The sequence below is a fragment of the Cydia pomonella genome, chromosome 8, assembly GCF_033807575.1.
Source record: "Cydia pomonella isolate Wapato2018A chromosome 8, ilCydPomo1, whole genome shotgun sequence".
Taxonomy (NCBI): Eukaryota; Metazoa; Arthropoda; class Insecta; order Lepidoptera; family Tortricidae; genus Cydia; species Cydia pomonella.
This window is the reverse complement of record NC_084710.1, coordinates 15351770-15376002: the sequence shown is the minus strand read 5'-3', so window position 1 is coordinate 15376002 and position 24233 is coordinate 15351770. Positions and strand designations below refer to the sequence as shown.

The 24233-nt window shown below is 34.9% G+C and overlaps 3 protein-coding genes across 9 annotated transcripts in view; 2 read left to right on the top strand and 1 right to left on the bottom strand.

The window, feature by feature from the left end:
* The window catches only part of LOC133520667 (uncharacterized), a 47242-nt gene that overhangs the window by 7253 nt on the left and 15756 nt on the right, over positions 1–24233 (bottom strand). For all 5 annotated transcript variants that reach the window (XM_061855260.1, XM_061855261.1, XM_061855258.1 and 2 more), the window contains 2 exons: positions 6019–6158; positions 3599–3717 (listed from right to left, as the gene is read on the bottom strand). In XM_061855260.1, coding sequence (XP_061711244.1) covers positions 3599–3717; positions 6019–6158 — 259 coding nt within the window. The remainder of the gene's footprint in view (positions 1–3598; positions 3718–6018; positions 6159–24233) is intronic.
* Positions 7617–11833, top strand: LOC133520670 (uncharacterized). Its single transcript, XM_061855268.1, has 4 exons — positions 7617–8405; positions 8736–8846; positions 9454–9587; positions 10139–11833. Exons 1-4 carry the CDS (start codon positions 8332–8334, stop codon positions 10333–10335), a joined length of 516 nt encoding a protein of 171 aa, XP_061711252.1. The 5' UTR covers positions 7617–8331; the 3' UTR covers positions 10336–11833.
* LOC133520669 (uncharacterized) lies at positions 12514–23730 on the top strand. Of its 3 annotated transcripts, none has more exons than XM_061855265.1 (4): positions 12514–12536; positions 18392–18568; positions 19574–19746; positions 20241–23730. In XM_061855265.1, the coding sequence occupies exons 1-4, from the start codon at positions 12529–12531 to the stop codon at positions 20420–20422; spliced, it is 540 nt and encodes a 179-aa protein (XP_061711249.1). In that variant the 5' UTR covers positions 12514–12528; the 3' UTR covers positions 20423–23730. The 3 variants fall into 3 exon arrangements, with proteins under 3 accessions (XP_061711249.1, XP_061711248.1, XP_061711247.1); XM_061855264.1 differs by lacking the exon at positions 12514–12536 and adding an exon at positions 12725–12908 and having other exon boundaries at positions 19574–19734; XM_061855263.1 differs by lacking the exon at positions 12514–12536 and adding an exon at positions 12725–12908.

The following is a 24233-nucleotide window of genomic DNA, read 5'->3' as shown; positions in this document are numbered from 1 at the left end:
TCGTTCAAAAATTAACCACGAAATAAAAAGAACACAATAAGACTGATTCAAAAAGTCGGTAGACAAACCCAAGTGAGAAGCTGATTATGGTGAATTCATGCGGCGTCTAATGAGTAGGCGTTACTCAAAGTAAACGACGTTATCAGGGTCGATAACGCATTGCATCTGAGTTGTTCATGCAAATTCTTTGGCAAAACTATAGCTCTGCCTCATGATGAAATAATAGCGGCTACAGCTATTGTTACGGCTGTGATGCCTGGTATGGTAGAGCAGCTTTCCGATTTTTTTATCGACATTACATTTCGTTACAACCAAAACCCATAATTTACAAAAATTAAAATCAATCTTGTTTTGATACCTAGATACTACTATGGCTCATTACGGCTCTAAACTTGTGGTAGTAAGCAATTTGTGAGTTTTGATTGTTACCTGACGATTTGTTTTCGTACAAATGCATATTTTGGTATGAATGAGTGAGTGTGTAGTTTTCTTTATCATTGCTAATTTATATTCACAGCATTGTTGCATGTCATGCGCAGGAATCACAATGAAATGCGTGCGTAAGTTCGTGGTTGAAATTTCCCTCAAAGGTAGGTACTAATGACTATATAAGGTGCTAACAAATTAGCTACAGATATTTTAAGATCATCATAATCATAAATCATTTATTTCGTGGTAAAATTAATTTACATACAGAAGTATATATATTACAAAAAAGTAAGAAATGGTACTTTACATTAAAACAATTAACTTTAAATAGAAATTAAGAAAACTTTTAATGTTTTTTTTAATGGTTCATTTACCGAACAAAAAATAATTGGCCACGGGCTATACTCCCCGCGCATGGTGCATCGAGCTGCGCTCACCCTGCCGCTACCTAGTAATTTCTTCACGAATCAGTATAAGTATCTGAGCACTGGATGGCTGAAAGCTCGATCACTGATGCCGAGTTTTATTCTATTGTTACTGGAGAGTATTCTCCAGGTCCATTTATTTAGCCTTTGTAGCCCTTTCATGTTAATTCAACAAGCCAAGCGGGGGCTTCATTCTAATTAAAGTTGTTAGCTTCTTGTGTTGGTGGTCGCTGAGCTAGGTATGAATTGTAGTTCAACAGTCTGCTGTGACGCATCATCTACGTCAAATGACTTGCAGCGTTATGACCGTGTGGTGTAACACGGTGTTCCCCGGCCACTCATACCAGACGTTTTGACTCATTATTTTGTCGCTTTATTAGGTAAGGTAAGAGAGCTAGGGCGAGTGAAATGAAAGGAATTACTTTGCCACTCTGTTAAGATTACTGTAGGTTGGTTGAGAAATCTTTACAATTCTGGTTCTATGTTGGAACCTGAGTTGAAATAACCACTACTGGGGCCCATTTCTCGAACGGTATTAGTCTAATTTTATTTTAGTGTGTTGTCATGGTAACTCCTACGATTTGACAGTTCATGGACAAATAATATTAGTCTAATACTTCCCGTTAGAGAAATGTGGCCCCAATAGACATTTTATTCATAATAAAGCATTGTATAAAGGTGGCAAATACTGGTAGCAATACAGTGAATTCTATACTTTAGTAGAATATAGAGAATGATTTAAATGGGTTTAAGTTTCATTAGTCAATTATTTTCATAACAATATATATATGATGCTTTTTAGGTATACGGTAGCCTGTATAATTCCGTTGTCTTATGAGACATTGCAAATATGTGGTAGTAATTCTTGAACGTTGCAATTTCAGAATTAGTTTATCTTTACATAAGTGGCATGTCTGAATAACCACATAGGTATGCATATACTCGTAGAACCTATCTATTGCGCCAAGAGCACACAAGTTCTTTACGCTTCTGACACGTTCTTTTAATGATAAGCATTACTTAGCTCGAGTTAATAAATAATGGATAGGTTTAACAGTATGCGTTGACATTCCGCAACCAATCTGCTTTTTACCAACTTTTTTACCAACTTCTTAATTATAGTCGGGAACTTTTTTTACGAATGTTCTCTCTGATATCTATAAGACATCGATTTGGAAACTTATTTTTTAGTTGAGGGATGTCACAGTTGTTCCCGGAGAAAGCGAGGCAACATGTCAAATATTACACACTAGTAATGCGGGTATTTTTATGGTGCATTCGCCGTCGGAAACCAATATTTGGTGAATTGGAACTACGGAAGACAGTCAAAAAATGGCGTAAATACACATTCTAACACAAATTGACTAAGTCCCGCGATAAGCCAAGAAAGCTTGTGTTGTGGGTACTCAGACAACGATATATGTATACATGTATAATATATAAATACTTAAATACATAATAGAAAACATCCATGACTCAGGAACAAATATCTGTGCTCATCACACAAATAAATGCCCTTACCGGGATTCGAACCTAGGACCATCGGCTTCATAGGCAGGGTCACTACCCACTAGGCCAGACCGGTCGTCCTAGTGATTCTAGTTACGAAAAAATGCAAAAATAAAAATTAAAAAATGTATGAATAATAATGACAGAAAGCGTAAGTTAATTAATTCGAAAAGTTATTTCTAATTTACATTGCGCATTAAAGGGTTATTACGGTCTCTTTGTAATTTACACCACTCACCAGTTTCGTGAATTTGCCTGTACAGTCAAGTGTAAAAATATGGGTGTAAACATCTTACTCAAAAATATGTCCCATAGCATCTTATTCCAGTGTAATAAGAGCGTAGTACCATATTTATGAGACGATTCTTTCGATACATATTTTTTCACTCGACTGTACGTAAATTGTGGGTTAAAATTTTGTAACCAAAAACGTAAATTTACATTAGGTCACCAAATTCCTCAAGCGCAATATTTCACTCATATGAAGAACGTACATTTCCTCACTTGTGTTTGTTTTGTTTTTACCTCGTGTTAATATATATGTACCTACAACGATAAAATTTTACATAACATGCGTATAACACCGATGAAGGAAAATATGAAGGAAATAAATAAGACAATACGGACAGACAGAAATGAAGGTAGGTATTCGAATAATGAATGGGTTTTATTTTAGAGTTTGTTTATAATTATAATGCTGCCAATGTTATGTTCATAGGTTTGTATTTATAAAGATAAGACTGATGATAGCCAGCTAAACTGGATTTGAAACTTCGACTAAATTGATGAATACGTACTAACGTTTTATAAAATGTTTCAAATCTTTAAAAGAAGCAAAGACGTGGGTCAATTGAAACATCTGGCGTGGAAATCGCAAGCTTACTTTTAGCGGCGGGTGCTTTTCGTCCACCGGGAATTGTCAGTAGGTACTTTTAGGTGGAATATATACTACACAATACAAAAAACAATAAGGTGTGTTGACCAAGCGCGCGCAAAACACAAGTGAAGCGTTTCCGCTTCAACTTGGGCAAAAATGCTTTTAGTGTCTATCTGTTCTCCTCTAGAGGTCGCATTTCTCAACCGATCCTCGTGAAATTTTGTGAGACGGTCATTTTTTTTTGTTGACGCAAGTTTTTTTTTCAAATTAGCGGTGCCATGAGGATTTTCGAGCTCTATAGCTCAAGGAGCCACGTATTTAACTCCGGTTGTGAAATCATGAGTAATGGATAACTCACTTGTCAGTCAGATCCGCCGCGGGGGTGGACACCACGACGTCTCCAAGCCGGACGTGGCGCTCGTAGTCGGTGTAGTGAGGCACGCCGCCGCCGACGCCCACGAGGAACACATACTCCACCTGACAACAACCACCAGGATCAGATTAACTACAAGCTCCCATAGGCCGCGGACTGGACGCAAGCGACCGGCGGCACGGCGAGCGGCAAGGCCATTCATCCATTGCGCTCGGCCAAATGTATGAATGGTCTTAATTTGCCGCTTGCCACGTCGCCGGTCGCGTGCGTTCAGTCCGCAGCCTTGAAATAAACCTGTCTTAGTGCCAGTTGCGCCAAACACAGTTAACAGACTGATCAACGTCACGTAACAGAGATCTATGAAACTTCCCATACAATAAAATTTAGCGAACGTTTTAACGGTGACAGACGGTTTGGTGCAACCGACCCTTAAGGTGGTATTCCACCTATCAAATTTCTTGGTCGAATGTGCATTGCGTCTCATTCGCTCACATAGAGCCAAATTCGTGTCGCAAATACATATTAGACCAAGAAATTGGACAGGTGGAATTAGACAAACAATAGACACGTTCCTGAATAAAGAAGAAAAACTATATACCTACTCTGTCTATACCTATATTAATTTTATAATAATGTCAGTACACACACTCTCTACCTCTCTCCTTTATTAGAAACTTACGTACCTATCAGTGGCGGATCGTTCAAAGAACTCGATTCCCACCGGCTTGTCTAATTTCAGCCCGTTGAGTACTTTCACGATCGGTTCATGGAGAAAAGGAAACTAAAATTAGCTCCGGGTTCCCCACGAATATTTGTGACGCGCCGCCGCTGGTACCTATGTTCTGTGTTCGTTTTAGTTTTCTCTTTTAGATTTTTTTGCATGGGTGCCCTGAAAAAATCAATGTCGTGCCAGACCTACGCATGTAGATCTGCTCCAGTTTAAGCAAAAAAAAAAGAATAAATAAACTCACTCAAACGAGTGTAGATATTATTTATTGCATGTTAATCGGCTGATAAATATCCAAATATTTGGTACTAATGCTCTAAATCAATAACAGTAGATACCAGTTTTGAACATGTATTCTGTTTTGTAGAATAAATGCCCATTCGTCTGTGTTGTAAATACTTTAACACGGTACCTAATGTTGTCATAAAGTCATCCAATACGCGTAAAATTGAATTGTGTCTAGACAGTAAAACGAAGAATAATTTCGTTGTGCACTATTTTGAGCACCCTCCTTTTGCGGCTTTGCACACATCATTGCCGAGTTGAGTCAAATCTATTATTAGCATTGGATATCTTACACATATCGACACGCATCGTTTAGGATGAAGAAACAATCGGCCCGATTCGAATTTCGAAGATACGTCAAATATTAGGTCTCTACGATATGGATAGGATATGTCGGTGTCAAAAGTGATGTTTTTGTTTGAAGAAACGTTGAAGTATCCTAAAGTTTTATCCGAAGTGAAAACTTCGAAATGAAGTTAAACCCAAGCAAAAGACTATAAAATTTAAATCTTAATTAATAAAATAGTTCAGAGCAAGTTTCTGAGCCGGATGAAGGTACTTAAACTATAGTTCTGGCGATTCCGACTTTATACAGTATACATATAGTAACGTTGTTTCACCATTAGAGTTCCTCAGACCACTTCTGATTCCCTTTTCAGACCTTTTTTTCAATAATAAGTATCGGAATGTTACATAATTTCAATATCTATTGGAAATTTGAAATACATAGTTAGGTATATATACCAAGAGTTACCGTTTATTTCAGATTCAATATGATAGCAAAATGACATTATTTATAAGTTTATAAAATCAGGCTACTACCAACGGATAAAATGCACCCATCGATGGCGATATTTTGCCGCTCGAACGGAGTGAGAGAGCACTCGATTAAAGACTCTACTTTACATTTTTTAAAGGAAAGTGACTAAGTATTAGATATTTATAAAGTGTATAAACTCGTAGTAGGTAAGTATCTATTTTTATTTGGGGTAACACTCACTGAACAATTGAGATGAAAAGATCATTATTTATGGGATCTTGAGTTAAATTTTAAAATTGAAACTAACAAATCCATTTTAAACTGAATTGTCATTGCTAGGTAAAAATGTGTCACTTTCAACGCGCTTCATAGATAAATAATGAGCCATTTCCAGAACATGTAAAATGAAAAAATAAATTGTTTAAATCTTTGTTTCCGGAGGATGAGGCAGATATTTTTTCATTTTGACTTGCAATTCGTTTCCCTTCATACTTTAATACAATTGTTCTTCACCATGTTAATCGTATAGAATAGAAAATTTGTAAAGACATCAACAAACGTTACGTACTTTTTCCATGCATTACGTTTTTGACAGACTTCTTTAATACATCCTCTTTATAAAAGTACGAGTACCTTTTGGAAGATACCAAGAAGTCTTGTGGTTGTGTTGCCTGCTGCCGTCATCGCTTCTCTCGTGCGACCTACGGAGGGAAGTTTTGTGGTCACCACGCGATGCGCTCCGATAGTACCCAGTGTATACACGTTGGATTCGCCTGAAAACAAATAAATAAGTTTTAGGTACCCTTACAGGGGGCAGGAGCCGACTGATTAACAGTCCGTCGGCCTGTCAGTTATTCGGAACTGTCAACTTTTTGTTCTATCTGATAGGCCGGTACCGTTCGACGGACTGTTCATCATTCATATCAGCATCATCAGTGCGCTCTTTAATGCTGCAACATTAAGAGGATCCTTTGCCATTATCAAAATCGTCACATTGGTTTCCGCCCAAAAACGTCAAAGTTAATGTTTTACAATTTTATAGTGAAACGTTTTGTACTTATATTAGGTACATGGACTCTTGATAGGATAGGGTTAAGGTTACATTAGGATAGCGGCTCCAGCGTTACTCTTGCAACGTTACTTCTGCAGCACTTGACGACCGACGCGACGACTAACATTATTCACTTTCAATTACGGAACACCAAAACAAAAAATCTAGTAAATATTAAAGTCGATAATATTCTAGTTCCACAGGTGGAACAAACTAAGTACTTGGGATATGTCATTGACTCAGGGTTAACATGGTCCTCTCACATAGACCAGCTTTGTGACTCACTTTCGTCTGCGTGTTTCGCCCTGTCCAGACTCGCGCCAAGCCTATCCCCAAAAAACCTGAAAAAGGCCTATTACGGATACTTTCACTCCATCCTCATCCGAGGCGTTGATCTCTGGGGTCTGGCCGCAAATCGTGTCAAGGTTTTCAAAATTCAAAAACGAGCTTTGCGTGTTATCTCCAACAAACCGTTCGATCACCCCGCCAAGGAACTATTTAAGACCCATAAGATACTAACACTGCCCGCCGTTTATATATTAGAAGCTTGCAAATACGTTAGAATAAACCTTAAAACATACATAAAAACCTGTACCCGCGATGTAAATAGCCGCAGATTGCCCGTACTAGTCGCTCCTATTCAACGACTCGCGAAGGTCCGAAAGTCACTCAGTGTTATTGGGCCCAAAATATACAACAAAATTCCTAATGACATTAAATTGACTGAAAGCGACTCAATATTCGCTAAAAAACTTAAATGTTTACTACTAGACCAAGCATGTTATTCTGTCGATGATTTTATGAAGGAGATAATTTAAAAAAAAATATTGTAATAACTATTACACGATTATTTTAAAAATTAAGGAACCGTAAACTTTCACATGTTAATTTTTATATAGAATTATGTATAACTGTGACCTGTAAAAAATTTTTTTTTACCTATAAAGAAACTAAACTAAACTAAACCGGTCTGGCCTAGTCGGTAGTGAGTCGGTAGTCCTGGGTTCAAATCCTGGTAAGGGCATTTATTCGTGTGAAGCACGGTTATTTGTTCCTGAGTCATGGGTGTTTTCTATGTATTTAATTATTTATATATCTATATCGTTGTCTAAGTACCCTCAACACAAGCCTTATTGACAATCTATGGATCTGAGGAATCTGAAAATAAATATGTTTTATTTATTTATTATTGAGGGGCTTACTGTGGAGCTTAGTAATTTTTTGTAATAATGTCCTATAATATTTATTTATTTATTATTATTTATTTACTGACGCAGGCGATATCACTGTCAATCTCCCTGATAAAATGAGTGACGCGATTGACTGAACGTTGTAATCGCAATCGGCATGCGACAACGTTATCAGCGCGATTTAGAAAAGAAGCTGACGTGACATCTCCCATATCCCTCTGTCGCAATGCCGCAGCAGTAATGCTGTTGCAGTCGCCAAAAGAATGTCACCTTTAAAAGAATAGCTTAAACATTGAGAGTTAAGTAAAATAATGTAAAAAGGATTACGTCCGTTGATCATGATCTCATTTTTGTTATGAAATTGAGGTCATTAATGGAAACCTAAGGCATCCACCGAGGTGAAGATGCATGAATGGAGGGAATTCTATTAACAAATTAAAGGGAAAAGACAACAGACTGAATACCCTACATGTACGTAAATCGTAGTTGAGTCACAATTAATATACGATATAAAGGATGCTCGTTAAACAATAACACCAGTTCACAAAGTGGTTCAAAATAGTATGGTCCTATTAGCATAACCATTATTTGGTGGCAATCAATAATAGGTGCCTTTTAATTTGTTCCATTTGTTATACTTACTGTCCATTTAGGACAATTCAGTTAACCCTATATTTTATTAGTTTTGTGTATACAACGTTGAGAATGGAAATTGCAGTGTTTTTTGTTTGCATGGCAATAATTGCGCAAATTAATGCTGCACCAACACCGGAGTCAGGGTAAGTTTTGAACTTATTAAATGTATGATTTTTTTTATATTTTAATATACCGTAAATTACATAAGAATTAATATTATTGTTATTGGTCCAATTAGTTAACTTTATGCTAACTTATGCTCTCAATCAAAAAGCATATTAAATGGTCGTTATTTTAAAACAGTGCACTCAATTTCATTTAATAATAACAATGATATCGATATTTCTTTACTCTAAGAAACGTTATTAAGACAATTTCGAGTTTGCGTGCGAGATATTTAATGAAATGTTAGTGGGGCATGGAATCTTAAAAAATGCTTATTAGTGATTTAATGTGTTTTATCTTATTTTTAGATCCATCACTCACGAAAACAACGAATTTGACCTACCGCCTATGGCTCGTGGAGGATTTACTATGAATTTAACAGTATCAGTCTCTACAAGTGCAAGCACAAGTAATCAATTGTAAGTTTTTATATTTCACTTATTTACTTACTGATATTTGAATAATATTTAACATTTCTATAAGTTTAAGAAATATGGTTTTATATTATATAGGTACAAATGTTAATCAAAATTGAACAGACAATTGATGTAAGGTAGGATAAACAGAGGAGAAGCGGATCACAGGGCGAGTCGGAACAAGATAAATAACCGTTGATAGTTGACATACCGCATTCATATTAGTATACTAAAATTGCACCGTACATTTCTCCTCTTACCATAGGCAACAGTTTAAATATTAACCGATGTTTAAGTTTGATCTGTTTCGCCCTGTGATCCGATTTGTCTCGGTCTACTCTTCTTTGAGAATACTTCCGAGCGATACCAATAATATGATTAGAATGGAATTGGACAAGAAAATCTCGTAGTACTTAATTATTTTATTGCTAAAATAATAAATCCTTTTTAAATAATTTTCATGTAGTAATTAGTTTAAAGTCAGGTTTGGAGCTGAAATCTTCCGGAATTCACATTCGGAATCTTAAATACACTAATACATATATTAGTATAAATATACATTAGTTATATTAATACTTATGTTTAACACCACTTATATTTATTTTTATAGAAAAGTGAAAATGCTGCCCAAAGCGGAGGACGATAACGAGCCTATACCCGATTATTGCATAAGCAACAACATTCAGGGCAAGCATATCTGCGTTATGCCGAACCAGGAATGGACCATCAGATCGGCGGAACCTCGTAAGTTAAACGTTACAGCAAATTTATAATCCTACGCTTCCAAAAGAGTAAAGTACTCATACACATACCATAAATCCTCTATCATATGAGTTTAAAAACCGCAAATTACGGCCAGCATAAAGATAAACTGATAAACTTGATTAATGAAATTTAAATTTCGAACACCTCTGATAAAAGAGGAAATTGATTTGTCCTCATTTCTAGTATCAGTCAAGATGACGTTTAAATCGAAATGAAATGTCAATTGCAATCAGTGTGATCTAATGCTGCAATAGGGGTCGTAATATGCGGTTCCAGAACACATCATAGAGAGCTTATAATATTTGTGTAGTTATACGTAACTGCACATAATTAGGCATTAAAACACTTGTGTGATCCTATTAAGAAACTCACTTCGTCCATTTCATAAATCTACCCACGTATTTTATAGCTTTCATTTCATTACGTAGACATGTAGCAGTTACATAAACAACTATTATTTGTATATTTATCATCAAATTACGAACGAGAAGTATGGTCAAATATTTACAAGAACTCTCTTTGATTTTCAGAAAAGATAATAGATTACCTGATAGATATCACGGCCGGACGCAGCGATAATGGCCTCATACTAACAGTGGGACTAAATGGAAACCATCATGACGTCTCCTTGATTGACTTGGCAGATTTTGAAAAACTAAAGCATTTTTCGGTCGGAGGAATTGAGGAGATAAAAAAGTTGGAATTTGAATTTAAACACGAAGTATAAGTAGTTATTTAAGCACGAATGAAATTAATCAATGTTCAAAAATTTGAAAAAACTGTAGGTACCTACCTCTTTTTAGCAGAACAATGTTATGGTCGAAATTGCCACAATAACAGCTCCGTCTGTCGTTATAAGCAACTCATAATATGGCTACCATACTGTTTTGAAAGTTGTGATTTATTTATTAATTTGCTTAGTGCTCTTTATGTTCCTAGTAAATTATATGTAATAATTATACTCTGGTAGATCCAATTATACAGATTAAAGCGATGGGTCAAATTGGTACATATTCTAACTTGCATAGTGTTGACAGCCCTCAGAAAATTGTCATATACTTAGAAATTTCCACCCGTGACCGCGAGCCAGGCCGCCCGGTCTAGGCATCTGGGGGCCTAGCGGGAAAACCGAAATTAGCAAATTATAGGGATCTTTCTCTTTTACTCTCATTAAGATGTAATTAGAGTGACAGTTATAAATACCCGCAATTGACGAATTTTGATTTTCGCGGTTATAGCCCTGTCGTCGTGCAAACAGAGGACGCTGGTTCGATTGCTCCAGAGCAATGACCAAACACTGGAGGCCTTGGTAATTGTTTCCTTCGTATTTGACATTTATTTCGGTTTATAGTTTAAATAGTAGTGTGTCTATTTTAAATAACACAATTATTTCATGTATTCTTGGTAGCAGAGTAGTTCGATTTTTTGATATGTTTACTACCTATTATTAATATTATTATAACACTTAAAATTGTTCTATATATTCATATGGCTTATCAACTTTAGTACAAGTAAGTGCCCACAACGACGCCGAAACCTGTGATGTCCTATATTTTTTTAAGTTTAGTACAATACCGTTAGCTACCGTGGACCTAAATACATACATGTTTAAAGTTCTACCAACTTATAAGTAATGTATCTGTATTGTTGTAGAAATGAAAATATCCTCGTTTTGTATAGAAGTAGAATAGATTAAGGAAAAACGGTATTAAATCCTAGTCAAATTAATTTATTTCGTAGGACATAAATGTTATAAAACTTTGATAATTTATCCTAGTATAGGTATAGTACAAATAGGTGCCTACGCGTAAACTTGAATGTCTGGTGTAACTAATTCTTATAAAATAAAACGACTACCAAAGTTTTTTTTTGGGTATTTTCCAGTAATCCAACCAAGAAGTGCAAAATGCGCATTTTTTGTTATTGTTCTTAATTGATTAATATGTACCTTACGTAGTTTTATAGTGTAAATGTGAAGTACCCGGCATTACACTTAATGCAATATTATAGTAGTATAAATAAATAGTCCAATATTACCTAAAACAGTGTGCACCTTCCATGCGTGGCACTTATGTAAAAAGGGCATGTTGCATCAACTGCCAAGTAAATGTGATGAATGTAAATGATGATGACTGTTTATTTATTTTTAATATTAAGAAAATAGTTTAAGTTTGTTATGTTATTACTTATTATGCAACAATGATTTCATAAACGAGAATACTAAGTGAACCTGTTTTTATTGAAGGATGAATTTAATCCCACATGAGAACTTAAACCCAATGTCTATAATTAATCGTACATATTTAGGTATATTACAAGATTGATTTCACATTAGATACCTACGTATTAATGACATAGCTCCTAACTTCATGTTGTTTGAGGGGGATTTCCATACAAAATATTTCGCAGATTTATTACTAGACTAGTTTTACAATATACAATAGTAGCAATAACACAATAATCTGTTCGTATACAGTGAACATAAATGCCCACCTACTTTTTTACTTATTATGAATTGTAATGTCTAAATTTAAATTGATCGGTTCCACATTTCGCAGAAGCATTGGTGTGTGTTGGAATGTAACCCACACCACGCAATGGTACCACGGAATACAGCACACATTGAAAAACGTTTACGGTATCGTCTCACCGTCCGCTCCATTTCGTACATCTCACTCACAAGCATTGCAAGCTGAGCATAGCCTTTCATACAAAGAACGCGTCTAATCCATTCATCTTACTCCCACACAACTATTAACATACAAACTGATGGATTCAAAGTCGTCAGGGACGAAGAACTCCTAGATCAAGTAAATTACTATAATTTAAACCTTACAAGAGAGGTGAATAGCGCGCAGCGATATTTCGTCATTACGAAAACAACTTGGTTTTTCACAACGAAGGCTGCGATGTAGTTATCATGATCAGGTAAAGAGAGGTGCACGTGTCTACGCGCGAAGTTAGTCACAGCATCATTTTATACAAGGAATATACCTACAAAGAATCTTTAGTAAAAGTCAATTCAGTGCAGTGATAAGTGATAGTGTAAAAAAATCGTAGTACCCACGAGCGAGCGGGTATGTGAGATGACGCGATAACTGTTAACAACGGTGTGTTCGTGTGTTGTTTATTTTCAATATTACGTCAGCGTGTTAATGAAAACCATCTTTAGGTTTGGAATTTTAAGCACTGTACCGTTCTAAGTCGATTTATTATCGTGTCTTGAAATCAGTTAGGTTCGCAGTTTAGTGTTAACAAGTGTCTGAAGATGTTGAAAGCATGCTGGGATTGTTGGACAGGGTATGAAATAAAATTACAATAAAATAAGCTAATTTAAACTTTAATACAATAAAATAACTAGTTTGTTACAAATAATTTAATTAACTGAAACTCTAACATAATGTAATTATAAAAAATAGGTATCTTAATATAATATCAAGTATTTTTATATTTTTTATGCAAGTCCACTTTAAGAAATAAAAGGCTTTTTTAAACGGTAACAAAAACCCCTGTCTAGAACCGTTACTAATTGTGAATTTTTGTTCGACCTTATCCCCCGGTTTTACATTTTAAAAACAAAAACATTATAAACTTATTGTAATATGGCACAAACAATACACGATAGAAAAAGATGGACACTGTTCATCGGACAGGGAGACGCATGATAGACCAATAGTGGGACCGGATTTTTGCCCTATAAGTTTCGATAATTCTAAAGAGTGAAAAGTGATGTTTATCTGGTATGGGACATATTTTTAAGCATATTTGTAATATATGAAGAAAATTTAGAACGAGCGTTAGATATAAATAAGGTATTTATGTATTTTTATTGATGAATTTTGAACATTGAATTAAAGTACAAAATTTAAGCATCGTCTTTTATAATATGTATGAGGCTTTATGCTATCAAATTTTTAGAAAAAAAATCAACGTGCTACTTTGTCAAACTCAAATTAGCTTATTATTTTGTCAATATTGAATTAAAGTTTGAAAAATCCACAATATCATATCTAAATTCTTAAGTTAATAGGCAAGGCAAAAAATTAGAAGAATAGGATATGTGCTTTACAATTAATATGCGTTTTTTGTCCTGTAAGATCTAATATTGAATTAAAGTCCGTAGAGATAAGTCTATTACTATAAAATAATATATGCAGCCATTTTATGGAAAGGTAGAAATATCTCTGTGTAGCTTGCATTGTAATAGTAAAATCAACTTAAAAAGGCGCGAAATTCATAACCATGCCGCGCTGGTCCGTCAACATGTCGGCTCGGCGCGCGGGAACCTATCGTAGCCGACCTAGTGAGCGATAGATACTTCGCCCCGCCCGCGCCCCCCGCTCAGCTTCGCAAGCGCTGTTTGTCTTTTCTTTCAAATCATTCATTTGTTTGTTTATCGTGCACATAAATTAAATGCGGACATTACATGAATTTAATTATAGAATAAAAGTTATTATGACTTCAAAATGAGTGAAAAATGTTTGATATGTGTACTGTACTGACTTAGTAACAGAGAAAAAACGAGGAATTGAGCAGTTAATAACTGCGAGCAAATAATCTTTCTTGGTGATGGGAAAGTTAAATATTTCTACGGGAAGGAGGAACTACGTTTCCATAAAAAGTGTAGAATATACATTGAGTCGAAGGCTATACCGGCGTACAAAAGACTAATGGAGGTGGCATCAGAGGGCTTACCGCGAACCACGTTCGACGTGTTGCCTCCCTGTCATACTTACGTACGAATTTACAAGTGCAACAGAGAGGTAACACGTCGAACGTGGTTCGCAATAGGCCCTCAAATGTACAGCCAAGTGACGATGATGAAAATTACATTTTCAAAACTTTTGTCTTTCGTTACCATTGTGTTAGCCGCCTGTACTTACTTTCAACATATATTAGTAGTTTATGTTACTGCTACATAATAAAAGGCATTAAAATACACGAGTGTGGGCTTAGGAAACGAACGAAGTGAGTTTCTTAAAAAGATCACACGAGTGTTTTAATGCCTAATTATCTTATACCTTTAAACGAGCAATTCTTGTATATATATATTTCCGGGATCTCGGAAACGGCTCTAACGATTTTGCTGAAATTTGGTATATGGGGGTTTTTGGGGGTAAACAATCGATCTAGATTAGTCTTATGTTTGGAAAAACGCGTGTTTTCCAGTTTTCATGCGTTTTTCTTTCGACGCAGAATATGGTCGCTAATTTCGTATTGCCGGCCACTGTCCGTCTGGTCCAGCGGGTTAAGACGCGGACTGCTAAACGAGTGTTACGGGTTCGAATCTCGCCTGGTGACTAACTTTTGTTTTTTTTTATATGTTCAATTTTATATATAATTTTTTAATTTTTATTGTTTTAGACAAGATTAATTTAGTAAAAGAATGTAGTTAAGATTATCACCTATACACCACCATATTACAATAAATAGTTAGTTATAACCGAGCAAAGCTCGGTCGCCCAGGTACTGTATAGTTATTGCAGGTAGTTCGCAATCACATTTTTAGCACAGGCATTATAAGAGAGGTATGGGCATTGTAAATGTCATCTGGCTCTGTGTGGTAGGGCACAGCACAGCGGATGTCATTCCAGATCTAGAGCAGAACCCAACTGGGAAAGTACCTCCACCTTACAGAAAATCGCAGCCAAATAACACTAGACCCGGCCTACTCATAGTGTTGTGTTCCTGCCGGTGAGTAAGGTTGCCAGAGCTCAACGAGGGGTGGGAGGGTGTTAGGGTCGGCAACGCGCATGTAACTCCTCTGGAGTTGCAGGCGTACATAGGCTACGGATACTGCTTACTATCAGGCAGGCCGTATGCTTGTTTGCCACCGACGTAGTATAAAAAAAAATAAAAAAAAAACACACAATTAAAATATTTCATACGACATGTGCTAATTATTTGTCTCAGTGTAAACAAAAATATATCATAATTATGATATCAATTTTCAAATTCAAAATGGCGGACATGTTTTATAACTTATTTTAAGAAATTATGAGTAGTTTAAGACTTTAAAAAGCAAGAAATTGTTTCTTGCTTCTGTTTGTATATGTATCATGTAGTATTTGATGTTTTCATTATTTTTGAAAGTCCTCAGGGTGCCGATTACGAAAATGACATCCATTATGGAACCCAAGATGGCGGAAATTCATTTTTCTTAAAAATCGGTATGGGTGTCATCTCCGAGGTTCTTCGAGGTTCCGATTACGAAAATGACGTTCATTTTGAAATCCAAGATGGCGGACATTAATTTTTCTTAAAAATCGATATGGGTGTCATCTCCGAGGTTCCTCGGGGATCCGATTACGAAAATGACGTTCATTTTGAAATCCAAGATGGCGGAAATTATTTTTTCTTAAGTCGATATGGGTGTCATATCCGAGGTTCCTCGGGATTCCGATTACGAAAATGACGTCTATTTTGAAATCCAAGATGGCGGACATTAATTTTTCTTAAAAATCGATATGGGTGTCATCTCCGAGGTTCCTCGGGGTTCCGATTACGAAAATGACGTTCATTTTGAAATCCAAGATGGCGGACATTAATTTTTCTTAAAAATCGATATGGGTGTCATCTCCGAGGTTCCTCGGGGATCCGATTACGAAAATGACGTTCATTTTGAAATCCAAGATGGCGGAAATTATTTTTTCTTAAAAGTCGATATGGGTGTCATATCCGAGGTTCCTCGGGATTCCGATTACGAAAATGACGTCTATTTTGAAATCCAAGATGGCGGACGTTAATTTTTCTTAAAAATCGATATGGGTGTCATCTCCGAGGTTCCTCGGGGTTCCAATTACAAAAATGACGTCAATTTTGGCGGTTCTTGTTGGTGCAGATTTCAAAAATAGAGACCATTTTAGAATTAAAGGTGGTTGATATCACGGCTACACACATCGACACCCATTTCAAAAAGTAGCGTCCGCCATATTTATTTTCAAAATAGATGCCATTTTTGAAATCCACACCCCTAAAAACCCAGAAAACAACACCCATGACGACTTTTTCAAAAAAGTGACGTCCGCCATCTTTATTTCCAAAATGGACGTCATTTGTAAAATTAGTACACATACATCATACAACATGAAAACTAAAAACATTTCTATCCTCTTTTGGGCAGTTGTGTAAGTCTGTGATAACCCTAGGTAGGTACGGAGACCTTGAGCGGTGTCGGCATTTACGCAAACATCAAAGGCGTCGGCCCACTGTTACTTTTTACACTGTGCTTTTAGTGTGTAAACGAAAACGTCACATGATATATCAAAAAAAAAAGTTATTTTATCTTATACCTTTAAACGAGCAATTCTTGTATATATATATATAATTATATTTCTGTGATCTCGGAAACGGCTCTAACGATTTCGCTGAAATTTGGTATATAGGGGTTTTTGGGGGTATACAATCTATCTAGATTAGTCTTATGTTTGGGAAAACGCGTGTTTTCGAGTTTTCATGCGTTTTTCTTTCGACGCAGAATATGGTCACTAATTTCGTAATATAATACCTATTATAGTAACAACAAAATAACAATTTTCTATTGCTATTAATTTAAAACACGCTTTAGGAATTTTTTTGATGGACCGTAGACGCAGTCAAGGGCACCCCGCTCCCCACTACCGTTGTTCGCTGCCTCCTGCCACAGCGCGCGGCGCGCGCAAACTTGCCGCGCGTTTGAAATGTAATGTATTTATATAAGCAAGGAATGCATACATATCAGTAATGAGTGTCGCCGTGATTTTATATTTCTAAATTTTTGTTTAGTAACTGAGATCATTGTTGATGATCGATTATTATTAACTCTACAAACTTTAATTCAATATTAGCTATACTGCTTAACCTGAAATCAATATCTAGACAAGCACATTGTCTACATGTCTAACTTTTTACTAGAATACTAAGTTGATCGATAATATCGTAATTTTGCAATATCAGCAACTCTAATTCTATATTTACAAAATAACTCGTGTTTTTACGTTTACCAGAAAGCAGCTGTTCCAGATTTCTAAAAACTGAAAATTGTACATAAATTGAAGTGTTATTCGATATGCTAAAGTTTTCTGTAACTTTAATTCTATATTTACTTAGTTATTAGCAAAAATTAAAATATTTAAATATAACCGAAAGCTCAACCTTAAAATTTCTAACTTTTTACCAAAGTATTATTTAACATACTCCCAATGACATATCAAAAAAGAAAAAACTTTAATATTATCGAAACCCATTTTTGTTCAACCGCTGGTCTATGAATGACGGAAGTTTTAACATAAATCTGACAGGCCTACATAGACAACGTTATTTTCTTAATAGGTAATATCAATTTATAAACTGGTAATTCATACTTTTATTTTATAATCATAATCCCGTAAGATCCATATTTATCCGTGTAAAAAGTACTACATAATCAAACTTTTTAAAGATTGCTTTCGTACAAAAATTTCCAGACGTGACCCAATCCCAAATGTCAATGTCAACGTCGACGATGCGTCAGTGTAAATAGTGTAATCGTATTTTTTCAAGGTTATTATTATTTTGGGCGACAAACGACAATTGAATAATAATGTATGAAAGTGAATCATATTTTAAGTAGACTGCGTTTATCCTCAATTGATAGTAAATGCTGTTATCTTTATAACGTTGGATACGGCTAAAGTGACACTTGAATCAATATCTCTTATAGGTTAGCTCGGCTTTTCATAATTTGTCGCTAGTTTTCCACCGGGATATTTTAAAATAACCTGTTGTATAATATAGGAGACTAAAGTTAGTTATTATTGATTTAGAAGCGGCGTAGAGAATGGGCGTGGTGATGGCGTTTATGGCACTCAGTTGAATGGAGGCAGTGAGAGCGTTCCCCTGCGGCCGGTGCGATCGACAGAAAGAAACATGTTTGTGATACCGCGGGCGCTGGGCAACGGAGATTCCTTGGAGGTCTCTTGCACTATCAATGATCCAAACAGGTATGCATAATTATTTTTAGCTCAAGTCATAGTAAATAATGATTTACAATAAAATTGCTTCTTGTTTACAAAATTCACAAACATACTCCTTTTTACAAGCAATCGTTCAAAAAGTAAGCTGGTCAAGAAATGCTACTACAGTGTATCAGAATTAATGGAGGATACTTTATGATATGTTAAAAAACACATTCTAGTTTAGTAAAAAAAAATATTCAAGCTTTATTTAAAACATTAAGTTTTAATAATTGTTCCTATTACCTACTATAAAAAAAAATATATTTACTTTAGTGGACATGTCTTACCCCGGTCCTTTATTCATACAACTTAGCTAATGTCTGTTAAATTTTGTCCCTGTTTTATCAAACACAAATGCCATAATAATGGATAAAGATAAACCGGATGACCGCTTTGGCCTCGTTGGTAGTGACCCTGCCTATGAAGCTGATGGTCCCGGGTTCAAATCCTGGTAATGCCCTTACTTATTTATGTGTTGAGCACGGATATTTGTTCCTATGTCATGGGTGTTTTCAATCTATTTAAGTATTTATAAATATTTATATAATGTTGTCTAAGTAACCTTAACACAAGCTTATTGAGCTTACCATTTTGTGTAATAATTAATAATGTCCTATAATATTTATTTATCTATTATTTATTATTAAACAATTATCAAGGGCTTGTTCCAAGTCCACTTGATAAGCATTTATGAAGAACACCACCAATTTTGACAAAATATTTTTTTATCTCATAGGTAGTTTGGGTTTCAACATGTTCAATTTTTGTGAATAAAAAAAAATGATATGTTTTCTGTTTGAAAAGGTTTTTAATCTTGTAAACTCGCCTAATAAAACATGTACTTTATAAAATGATATGTTTTCTGTTTGAAAAGGTTTTTAATCTTGTAAACCCGCCTAATAAAACATGTACATGTGTCTAAGTACTAAAAATAAAACTTTATTGGAAAGGAAATGGCATAATTTGTTATGTAACTCGCCTTTTTTCCAGATTCACTGCCAATTTATTAACGGGATCACCAAGGCCAGATAATAATAATATTGCTTGTCAAATAGACAGTGATTTCCAGAGAAATGAAATAGCTGTGAGAGTCATAGAAAATGGTCAGCAAGCCATACCAGAATCTGACCAGATCAAAGGCGAAGCCAATGGTATGATGTCAGGTATTTATGTTTTAATTTTATTATTTATAGTGCCTAATTCCAATGGTCAAGCTGGTATGTCTACTGTTATTATTATTAATCCTGATTTAGCAGAACAGGTACAATTATAAAAAATAATTATATCACATCAAATAAGCAATTTTTTTTTTGTAATTTCAAGACCATTTCTTTATGTATCTACTAATCCTGTAAGAAGAATGTGTTACAATCTTTTTTTCTTTCAATCAATGTAACTGTTATGATCTGGCTTATGGGGTAAAACAACGGCAAAAAAACCAGTTGATTGACCCATTTATTTTTATCCATAAATTGATTGAATGAACAATTTCATAGGGTAACGAAAAATTAACTGAAATTAAATTTAATACTATTAGTGATTTCGTATCTAAAACTAATCCTTTTATTTAATTAATTAAAGGATTAGTTGTTACGAATTAATAAATAAATAAAAAACCTAATATTTTTAAAAATTGAATTGGAGTGTTTGGTTTCAGGTTCCTCAGATGTCTTATTAGAATTCAAATTTGAAGGAGGCTACGGAAGAACTACTTTGGAAATGTGTATAAATAGATCATTTTTAGATATCCTGGAATTGAAACATGATGTGGAAAAAATAACATTTTTGGAAATGTTAGGAGATGTGAAGGTTACTGGGCTAAATTTTAAATTTGCTTAATAATCTTGTACCATTTGTACATAATTATTATTATTACGAACCTTTTGTGTCCCACTGCTGTACATAATATTTGTTTTTATTTTATTTTATTTCATTAGGGTTAGGGTTCCGTACCAAAAAGGTACAAAAGGAACCCTTATGCTGCGACTCTGTCCATCCCTCCGTCTGTTACAACGCTAAATATCTCGAGAACCACTTATTTTCCTGTGTTAAAGACTTGCAATAGTCGCATTTTAAATACTTTTACATATTTGTTTAAGCACTGCAGAATAGTTAGATTATAATAAAATTATAATGCTTAAAAGGTTGTGTCAAAATTGATCATTGATTGATTAGCACAATCTGAGATATTTGTTATAATATTGATCCCATGGATGCTTGTTGTAATTAGTATAGTGATGATGCATTTGGTATTAATTTATGTGAAATTATTTATTTATATTCAAATACGAGCTACGATACTTGAATAGTTATAATCACGACTGTATTAATTATGATGATTATTTATTAATGTCTTTATTTGATTTTGCTTTGTTTCGTAAGAATTAGTAATCAAGTTTGATAACATAAATAATAAATGGTCATAAAAGAAATGAACTACTTATACCTCATTCGGCTATTTTTATCCTGCTGAATATTTACGTTACGATCTTGACGTCACAGAAATACGACAGCGATTGTTAATAATTTTAGTTATGACATATTTAGAATATAAAATAATTAGAGCTGGTCGGTATTGGTTAGTCGGTGGTCGTAAGGAGCAGAGTCAATCAGAATATGTAGGGTCTGGGGCACGACATTCGGTCGACGTAATTTAGTCTTCGGCGCTTATAAGGTCAATTACTTTGGCCCACTGTTCACATGTACTAATAGCACTCAACTGCCCATGTGTACGAGTACCTTAATCGTGATCCCACACTAGCTGCTATATAACGTACAGTCAGTGTAGTACCCCCATAAGTCTTCAAATCTCGTCTAGTATCCACACTTACACAATTTCAATACAGCCTGATTAAATTGACAATTTTATCAGATTGGACGAAAAATTGTCCCGTCTGGACTGGCCTTAATGGTGTAGAGTGTAGATGATGGTATTACCGTACGTGCCGTCTTGCCCCTTGACCCTTAAGCAGCAGACGACCTTCACACGCACATATACATGGCCAGTTCTGGACGGAACTTCGTGTTTCTGATACGATCGGTTGCTGCCAGCTGCCTTCTACCTATTTTTAACACAACCGCAAATTGAATCGAGACGTAAGATTAAATAAATGTTTAATTTAGCCTTGACAAACAGAATGCAATTTTTTTTTCGAGCGGTATTCTATTGTGTACTTAGTCATCACTTGTGACAGTTGTGATGTACTCCTAACATCGCTTCAGTTTACGATGTTTTAAATAAAAACAAAGTACCTACTACTACGCGTGCTGAATTAATTTATAAGAAAAAATTAAATTGGTAAATTTTTAGTAAAATATTAATACTAAATACTTTTAGAATATTTGGTCGTATCAAAAATACACGCTGTATTTTAACAGCCAGGATATTTAATTCAATATAATATGCATATTTATGTGTGTGTACTTGTTTGTATAGGTCGTGTATCTGATGTATTTTTAAAAGCATATTTTTATTTTATGGAGTCGTTGATTTATTTTAATTTTTGTATAGTCTAAATGTATTTCTGTATATTCTATACTTAACAAACTGACAGTGGGCCATCAAGTGTTAGTGTGTTAATAAACCTGGCGTAGAGGCAGAATATTTCTCCTTGTGGGTAGGAACTGTCTTACCATACCTATAATAATTGTGGCTTGTGACATTTAAAATCTCATTCAATTACTTAGAGTCAGAACATGCTAAGTTGGCAGCGATTTTGATAGCCCAGCCCGTGCAAGTGTTAAGTAAACGTCATAATTTAATAGAATTATGACGTTTAAAATAACACTTCGGGTCTGTGTGTTTATTATTTTATTTCTTTTATTGTTTTTTTCTTGTTTATAATTTAAAAAGTTGAATTTCAATGATTTAACATCTGATTAAATATTTTTTACACAATTTTAAATCTTGGCTGTATGCGGAATGAGACTGCATTTGATGTCTCTACGTCAAGCAATTAACAATATGGCTGTCGATATCGGTAATTTTACCATCGTGTTAACTTTTTTTTTCGCTAATTTGATGAAAAACATTGTGTGTATCACGGGCAGTAAGGGGTTTGATTATAAATTCGAGTCATTAAAACCCATCCGCCTTCGGCGTCGAACTCCTAATGCTCTCGTCAGTAATCCCCTTCTTAACGCCCTTAGGTAATGCACAATGTACTGTATTATGCTTGCTAGGTAGTACCTTCCTAAGGTTTTGCATCATGTAAACTAGTTATTTTGTTATTAATATGATCCCACCTTGTGAACGCTACGAAGAAATAACTTATACAATGTTTTTTTTTTAATCAAACAATACACCATGCTGTATGTAAAGAAACCTACATATCGTCAGGCATTTGTCTGACCGGTGTCGAAAAGTTATTTAAGTACACAAATATTCCGTGTGAACAAAATAAGTATTACAATATTTCATTCACTTAAACTTAACTGCATTATCCATGAAATAAGAGAAACAGAATGTTTGGAATTGTAGAAAAGGTTTAGCATGTATAATGTTTAAGTTTTATGTATTTCCTGTATTAGAAGCATTTAGTCCCGCATTGCCACTAATTTATGTATGCATTATACTGTGCCTTATACACTGTTAGTAATGTTAGTATTATGTAAAGATTAAGCTGTAACTGTAGTTGTTTGTACTAGTAGTAAATACTAAAGTGTTTAAAGCAGTTTACACTTCAAGCCTTTGGTAAACATAGATAAAATATGTTACATTTGGAGTGCGTTTCTCATATCATAACGCCCATGTTTGCAAATTCAAATACAGGATGTTTAAAATAGATTGTAAGTTCTAATAGTTCCACCCTCAACTTTTTAATGTTTACGCGTGACACATTACATGAGATATTAGTAGGAGTATTATTATAACGAGTAACTTTAACTGAAGCTTTCGTGTATTGTATTAAATTAATATTGTGATACCAACGCATTTAGGTTTTCAAGTATTAATATCAAATAGTCGAAATAACACTTGAAAAGCGGTAACCAGTATTATTTGCTGTTTGGTTTAGGAAGCTTCAACGCGTATTCTGTTTCAGCACTTTATGTATGTAATCTTTTTGTAGTTATGTCCCCAATAACCAAAGTACCATCAGCATCACAACGATATTAGTAAATAAATATTTATAATATATATATACAAATGTTTAATTTAAACTCACGCCATTACCCCACTGCTGCGCACGGCCACCATTGAACTCGTTCGATTCGAACATTTTAGTTGTTCGCCCACATAGGTATGTTATATGATCAGGCGCCATATTGCGGAATTTCATTGGAACTAAATTTTTCATACTAAACTGAACAGTCACCCTATACATGAGAATAACAGCGCCCTCTTGACAAATATCATATATTTCTGGTCGGGCTCTAGTTCGAATTTGCACGTGTTTATGCCACTGCTGGATGGTATTCGTTCGGTCCAGGGGGCCTACCGCGAAAACAGAAATTCGCAAATTGCGGGGTTCTTTCTCTTTTACTCTCATTAAAACGTAATTAGAGTGATAGAGAGCGATTTTCGCGGTTATAGCCCAGATTCACGACACACGTGACAAAGGTTCTTTACATCGCACATTTTTTGAGATACCTACGTAAGTAATCCTAAAAGAAATTTGTCCATATTTTATTGAAGTTTTATGTTAATCAT

Coding starts and splice junctions, on each gene's coding strand:
- LOC133520670 (XM_061855268.1), top strand. CDS start 8,332: ATGGAAATTGCAGTGTTTTTTGTTTGCATGGCAATAATTGCGCAAATT. Junction 8,406..8,735: donor GCACCAACACCGGAGTCAGG/GTAAGTTTTGAA, acceptor TCTTATTTTTAG/ATCCATCACTCACGAAAACA. Junction 8,847..9,453: donor GCAAGCACAAGTAATCAATT/GTAAGTTTTTAT, acceptor TTATTTTTATAG/AAAAGTGAAAATGCTGCCCA.
- LOC133520669 (XM_061855263.1), top strand. CDS start 12,877: ATGTTGAAAGCATGCTGGGATTGTTGGACAGG. Junction 12,909..18,391: donor TGCTGGGATTGTTGGACAGG/GTATGAAATAAA, acceptor TTATTGATTTAG/AAGCGGCGTAGAGAATGGGC. Junction 19,747..20,240: donor AGCCAATGGTATGATGTCAG/GTATTTATGTTT, acceptor GTTTGGTTTCAG/GTTCCTCAGATGTCTTATTA.